The sequence below is a fragment of the Colobus angolensis genome, unplaced genomic scaffold (genome assembly GCF_000951035.1).
Source record: "Colobus angolensis palliatus isolate OR3802 unplaced genomic scaffold, Cang.pa_1.0 Scaffold424, whole genome shotgun sequence".
In the NCBI taxonomy this organism is placed as follows: domain Eukaryota; kingdom Metazoa; phylum Chordata; class Mammalia; order Primates; family Cercopithecidae; genus Colobus; species Colobus angolensis.
Genome location: NW_012117644.1, coordinates 110,397 through 117,898, shown reverse-complemented (window position 1 = coordinate 117,898; position 7,502 = coordinate 110,397). Strand labels below are relative to the sequence as shown.

Here is a 7,502-nt window from a genome sequence, read left to right as displayed (position 1 = left end):
GTCATCATGAGAGGAGGCCCTTTGACCTAATTTGCCCTAGGTTTTAGCAAAATATTTGGCCCATAGTGCATGCTTAGTGAAAAGATAAAAACTATTCCAGAGAACTTTCCTAGATTTACATCATACCTTGTTACTTATTCTTGTGTACACTGGACAGTTTGCCCAGGATTCTCCTTCTTTTGTTGTTATCATCCCTATGGCTAATTGCTAAGTGCCTTGTGTCTGCCTCTCTGCCTGATTCTATATATGAGTGTGGGTGTGTTTCTCCCCAGTCAGATGTAGAACTTGATGAGGGAGGTACATATGTATTCCTATCAGAGTAGGAATACCTGTCTGTGGATGGAGGTTATTTCTCCTTGTCATACCAGTAGCTATATCTTTCCCATTTTAACAATATCTTCTGGAAGGTAGAAACAATGTCAGATAGCAGAAATGGATTCCCTGGGAGGCCATCATCAGTTTGGTAGCCATATTTCCCATTAGACAGGGGCTTCTAACCATAGAAGCCTGAGCTTTGTAACCATATCTACATCATAAGTAAGAAACAGCTGACAGATCTTCCACCATCTGACTTTACTGTTGCACCTTATCAAAGTACGGGTACCATTGAGCATGGGTTTCTGTGTCCCTATCATGTTGGGAGCCACCAGTCTCCCCTGAGGGCTGAGGGGAGAAGAAGATAAAGGTTTCAGGGTGGGGTTGAAGACTATGACTGAGCAGGGCTCCACTTCAGAAGCCGGAGGGCCCCATCCCAGATCTGCTTGGTCTTCATACCATAGATGATGGGGTTGAGCATGGGTGGCACAACCAGGTAGAGGTCAGCTAGGAGGATGTGGATATGCCGGGCCACATGCTGGCCAAACCGCTGTGTGTAGAAGGAGAAGAGTCCTGGTGTGTAGAAGAGAAGGATGACACCCAGGTGGGAGCCACAAGTGCCATAGGTCTTAGCCCTTGCCTCCTTGGAGGAGAGGCCTAACACAGCCCGGAGGATGAGTGCATAGGAGACAGCAATACAGATGGAGTCAGTGGCCACCACCAGTGTGGCAGCGGTGATGCCATAGATGTTGTTTGGCTGCGTTCCTCCGCAAGCCAGCTTCACCACAGCCATGTGTTCACAGTAGGAGTGGGCCACCACTCGACTGCAGTATCTCAGTCTTGCCAGCAAGCAGGTGAGTGGGGTCATGAGACCCAAGCCACGAAGCACAGCTGCAGCCCCCTGCTTGCCTACAGACTCTGGGGAGAGCAACAACCCATAGTGCAGAGGCCAGCAGATGGCTAAGTAGCAGTCAAAGGCCATTGCTAGCAGTATACCAGATTCTACAGCTGAGAAGCCATGGATAAAGAACATCTGGGCAGCACAGGCCCCAAAGGTGATCTCAGCATCCTTTGCCCAAAAAAGTGCAAGGAGCTTGGGCACAGTGGAGGTGCAGAGGACCAGGTCAATGGTAGAGAGCATGCAGAGGAACAGGTACATGGGCTGGTGCAATACAGGCTCTGAATGTACTACTAGCAGCACCACCATGTTTCCCAGCACTGCCAGGGCATACATGGAGCAGAAGGGAAAAGCAATCCAAAAGTGGGATGCCTCCAGGCCTGGAATTCCCATGAGCAGAAAGGAGGTTGGGTTCTGATGGCTATGGTTTATGAGTTTCATGGCCAGGTGAGGTGGGTAGAGAAGATCTCACTGCCTTGCTCTGAGTCCTAGGAATCCCTGAGAGACGAAGCAACTGGGATTCATCTTTATGCTGTGGCTGAACAGCAGCAGGAAATATTTGCATTAGACTTCGTGGAAAGCATCCAGAATGGGAAGATAGTAGGGCACTGGGAAATAATGCAAGGCAGGAGGTGGGTTACTAGCATCAGGGTTCAAAGGAGCCCTTCACACTTCTCTCTGATTCAATGATGTCTAGACTGTGGGTGCTGGGCAGGTGGCATGGCTGTAGAAACTTCTCTATGGTGACAGGCTGTAGCAGAGAATTTTGCAGGTTTCTTCTACCTGTGAGCCCTCTTTTGCCTATACTCCGAATTTTTTTCTTTGGATTCATCTGCCTGTGTGACAATATAAGAGTAATATTAATGATAAAAAGTCAGGCAGATTGGATGGAAGATTCAAATGTGGTTACTTTTCAAGACTGAAAGATCAGGTCTGAAGGGAATTGATAGGAAGGAGAAGAGATCTTGGGCGGATTTTTCAAGCCATTGAGCATGTAATAACCCATAGATGAGGCTCAGAACCTAGGTTCTGACCAGGAACAGCAAAACAGAGGTGAGAGGCTGAGTCTCTGGTAGTCTGATACCAGGCGTAAGATTGTCTGGCTTACGTTTAGTACAAGGATCCTGCACTTGCCTCAAGTGTCCTGTACGGATGCTGGTAGAAACAGCTGTGATCATGCTGAACTGGTCAGTGGTAGGGATCAGGCTAATTTGGCTATAAAAATAATCTGTTAAGGTCATTGAGAAATGATTGAATACAAAGCATTTTCTCTCATAAAAATCAAAAGTACATAAAAGAAAGAGGTAAGAAGTAAATTTTAGTAGTTGGGAATATAGAATTATTCCTTGAAAGCAAAAATGGAGACCCAGGTTTGACCAAATGATAGTACTGTGCCTCCATACATCTCCCCATATCTCCTATTACCCTCAAACACCCTTCTGATCTTCCCTCACCTACATTTTGAAATATATTTTTATCTCATTTTTTTTCTTATCTAACGAGGTAGTAATTGGGAATTTGAAAGAAAGGAAAGATTAAACAAAAAAAGGCAGGAAGGGGACAGTAGAGGGAGAGGTGGTGAGATAAAAAAATATGAGAACAAGAACCAGAAATAGACATAGGAGAGAGTAGAAAGAAAAGTATCTCTATCAAAAGAAAAGAACTTCTAATATAATTGTATGTGACTGTGTTCCAATTGCTAATTGAAACAGATAGTGGAACCAATTTTACCGTATAGTGATGCTCATCTGTATTCCTAATCTTAAAATGCAATGCTCCTTGCAATCTTTAGCATCAGCTACCCATACCGAGAGATCATAGGAAACTGCTTTGGGGAAAGAGGTAGGAGCAGGAAAGAAGAGGGTAAGGTCTTCTAATGTGATCTGCAGGAAAGAACTGTGGGCCAGGATGCCTCCTTTCCATCCCAATGTCAACTGTGGCTGTCACTCTCATACTGAGCAAATCATCTTGTTCCTTTCTGTCTTGTCATCCCTTCATGTATTTCCCGTTTTTCTCTTCTATGATATCTCCCTGAATTTCCACCATCCAGCCTGGGCCCAAGCAAGCCTAGAAGAGATTTTAGCCTTCATAGTAGCTGAAAGGTCTGAGATAGAGAAATCAGGGTGTGAAGGACCTTGTGAAATGATGCATGTAAAACTGTTCCATTTGATGGGACCACAGTGTTTGGCTGGGTATGTGATTTTGTGTATCTATATATGTTATTGTGCAAGATGTATGAGTAAGGCTGTACTCAGAAGACACAGGGACATACATTTATGTGAGACATTGTTTTTGCAGTGTCCATGCTTCAGTACCCTTTGTGGAGAAAATTGAGAGCTGAATAATCCAGTCATGAATGAGATGGTCCTACTTTCTTTCCCTCCCTTCTTTTCTTCTTCCATCTCAGTCTTTTAATGATTGAATCATATTTTCTCAGGCCTTAAACTGCTACTCAAAAAACTTTTGCTCCACCCTTGATCTGGAACTACACAGCGTAATGACCACAAGTTTCCATAGTCTCACCCCATTTGCACAGAGGGGGAATATGAAGTTGGAAGAGCATATGTTGAGTATAATATTCCCGGATTTTAGGAAAGAGGTCAAGGTTGAAGTGAGAGCCTTGGGTGGTCCTCACTTCTTTACTCTCCTACTAATATTTGAGTTAGGCCTCGTGAAAAACACTCAGGATGAGATTTTAGGGCACTGGGAAAGTATGCAAGGCAGAAGATGGGTTATCATCACTGTGTTCAAAGGAGCCTTTGCCACTTTAGTCTGATTCAGTGATGTCTAGGACAGGAGTGGGTGTCGTGGCTGCAGAGCCCTCTCCATGGTGAATGGCTAGAAACTCTTAAAGCTTTCTACTCTCTGCCCATGAACCCTTTTCTGCCTATACTCTAGTGTTACTTTCCTCTGTTTCATCTGCTTACTGAGATCAGGCAAGGAAGCCTCCCTGCCCCCTCCAGATAGCTCTCCAGAATGACTCTCCTTAATGCCCCTCTTTCCCCTGCTTTGTTCTGAATTATTTTAGCACTTGATATAAGAAAGGCCTTACCTAAAATATGTAAGAATAGGAGTTCGAATGCCAGGAACAAGGTTGTCTCGTGAGGAACGGAGCAAGTTCTTTATCTTGGAGGTGCTCATGAGCATCTGGAAGTTTCCAATCCAGAATTTAGCACTCATTCATGGGTGCCCAAGGGCAGCCAGATTCAAATCTCAGCTTTACAACTCACCAACTGTGTGATCTCGGTCAAGCCACCTAAACACTCTTAAACTGTTCCCCTATCTGTGTAACCTGGAGAGGTTGATTCCTACTTCATAGGCTACTATGGCGATTACTAGGGGAGAGAGTTACCTGAAGAGCCAGTTAAACTACACGGCCACAAAACAGTGGTCAAAAGTGTGATTCATTTGTAAGTCCTTTTAATCTGAAGTAGAGACAACCTTAGTGAAAAAATTACCTTAGTGGCAGTCATGTCTTTGTTCAACCGGATAGTAGGCACACTGAGAAGACCAGACAGACAGAGAGACAAACTTACCAGGTCTGAGGCAGGATGTGACAGTGGGATCTGGTCCTACAGGGGTTAGAGTGTAGGAAGCAAAAGAACTGGGGTATTTATCCTATTATTAGCACCCTACATGAGAATAGCAATTCCCTGGGGGATAAAGACGCTAAAAAGACCCCTGGGATGCTGGAAAGAGGCAACAAATTGAAAGCTGGAAAAATACAGGCCCTGATGGGAGAGGGAAGGATAGGATAGCAGAGAATATCTATCCTGAGAGTTCAATGTGGGTAGGTGGGGAAGGTGGAAAGGTCCTTGAGCATAGTCTTAAGGGTTTTTTTGGCATAGAAACATATTTTAGAATGTTTTACTAATTTTGTTTTTTATCCGGGTCCCCTCCCTCCATCTAAAACAAGCTTGTCTAACCTGTAGACCAACGCAAATTTGTAAACTTTCTTAAAACATTATGAATTATTCTGTGACTTTTTTTTTAGTTCATTAGCTATCATTAGTGTTAGTGTATTTTATGTGTGGCCTAAGACAACTTCCAGTATGGCCCAGCCAAAATATTGGACATCCCTGATAAAATGTTTGCTTCCTGGTGTTTATTTAGGAAACACTATTTTTTTTTGAACACTAGTTCTTCGTATGTAAAGTAGGGAAGCAGTGAAGATTAAATTAGCTAATATATACAAAACAGTTATCATTTTTCCTGGTCTCTGCTAAGCCCTCAATACAACATATTTATCTTATTTCATCAAATGTAACAATCACTGAGCATCTATTATATGTGAAGGATTATGTTAGATTTTAAGGCATAGGGTTGAAGGATCATGCCCCTGTTCTCAAGGAGATCACAGTCTGGATTGAAGGATGTACAGACATTAAAATCATTTAAAATTCAATGGAACATATACAGACTTTAAAAAACAGAGGCTTTTTTGGCAGGGGAGGGATCCACTATCAAGAACTAGTCAAGGATTTAGGGTTTAGAAGGGTAAAGTGGGCTTGAAGGGAGGAATACACCAGGAAGAGGAAACAGCATGTATAAAACCTAGAAGGCAAGGGACATTGGGCATTTTCTGAGGACCACTGAAGCCTAATTCAAAGCCAATGTGTTCATGATTATTTTCTGATACCCTGTGTGTGTCCTTTCTCTCTATTGCCCACACAGCATCTTATCAAATGCCATTTGTGGGATAGAGTTCACTTTAAATACTGTTGACATGACCTTAGGTAAGTTAAGTAACAGCTCTTAGCCTCTTGTTCTCCATTTTAAAAAATGGGGAAGGTTGATATGAGATAGCACATATACAATTTTTAGTAAAGTGCCTAGAACCTGGTAAATCATCAGTAGATTCCTACACGATAGACTTTGTGAAGGCAGAGACCAGGATGAATTTCTGTCTCTCTGTTGGCATTTAAAAGAAGATTGTGATGATGTTAGGTACTGGCGGATGACTGTCAAAAGAACAGACTGGATTCTAATCAAATGTCATCTGGGCAGACATGAAACTTGATTTTGGACAATAAGTCAACAAAGACACATTGATGGCTTATGTATCTGCTATTGTCCTGGAGGTATAAAAGTTTGGAAATACTCCTGCTTTTAAGGAGCTTTAAATGCAGATGGTGAAGGGAAGACCTAGTGGGGGAAGACATGGCCCAGATGATGAAGTGGAAGGTGCAGGCTTTATTCTCCAAACATATAGGTTCCCTGGGAGCTCACAGAGAAATGACACTTCAAATATGAAAAGTTTTGGGGATCCTGAGTTTTGGTCGTTCTCCTATTTGGTTCTTCAGGGACTCAACTGATTCTAAAGTGGCAAAACAGATACATGAAATGATTCCAATTTTCTGCCAGCTCCATGATGATCAGAGCCAAGCCTCAGCTCTACATTATTTTTATGGGTCTCAGGGACAGTCATAGATGTTTAGCATTAACTTAGGATACTATGGGGGCACATTTTATTCAGTCAACAACAACTATTCTATACAATATTATTGAGCACCCACTATGTGTCAGTATTTCTCTAAGTACTACTAGGAATGCCATATTGAACAAGGAAGACAAAGTTCTTGTTTCATGGAACATCTATGCTAATAGGAGAGATTTGCATTACAAAATCAATAAATGACAAATAGATATTGAAAAGTTCCATGAAATTAGAATGGCTATTATCAACATGATGAAAGATAAGTGCTGGAGAGAATGTGAAGAAAAGAGAATCCTTGCACACGGTTGGTAGGAATGTAAAGTAGTACAGCCTTCATGGCAAATAGTATAAAGTTTCCTCAAAGAGTTAAAAATAGAACTACCTGTACGATCCAGCAACTCCAGAACTGGTTATATGTCTAAAACAATGTTAAAGAGATACCTACACTGATGTTCATTGCAGCATTAAATTGCTGTGAAGTTAGAATGGCTATTATTAAAATGATGTAAGATAACAAGCATTGGAGATGGTATGGAGAAATTGCACATGGTTAGCAGGAATGTAAATTAGTATAGCTATTATGGGAAACAGTATGAAGTTTCCTCAAAAAGTTAAAAATAGAACTACCAAAACTTAAAAATAGAACTACCATATGCTCTAGCAATCCCAGTACTGGATATATATCCGAAGGAATATGTTGAGATACCTATACTCCAATGTTCACTGCAGCAGTACTCATAATAGCCAAGATATGGAATCAGTCTAAGTGTCCATCAATGGATGAATGGATAAAGAAAATGTGACACACGGGGCGGAGCAAGATGGCCGAATAGGAACAGCTGCAGTCTCCAA

At 42.2% G+C, this 7,502-nt stretch overlaps 1 protein-coding gene across 1 annotated transcript; it reads right to left on the bottom strand.

Annotated features, from left to right (window-relative positions):
* Positions 1-512: 512 nt before the first annotated feature.
* LOC105522288 (putative olfactory receptor 52P1) lies at positions 513-1,654 on the bottom strand. The gene has a single exon (XM_011956741.1). The coding sequence runs from the start codon at positions 1,652-1,654 to the stop codon at positions 707-709; it is 948 nt and encodes a 315-aa protein (XP_011812131.1). The 3' UTR covers positions 513-706.
* Positions 1,655-7,502: the final 5,848 nt, after the last annotated feature.

Excerpts from the sequence above, each read along its gene's own strand:
- LOC105522288 (XM_011956741.1), bottom strand. The coding sequence starts at position 1,654 with ATGAAACTCATAAACCATAGCCATCAGAACCCAACCTCCTTTCTGCTC.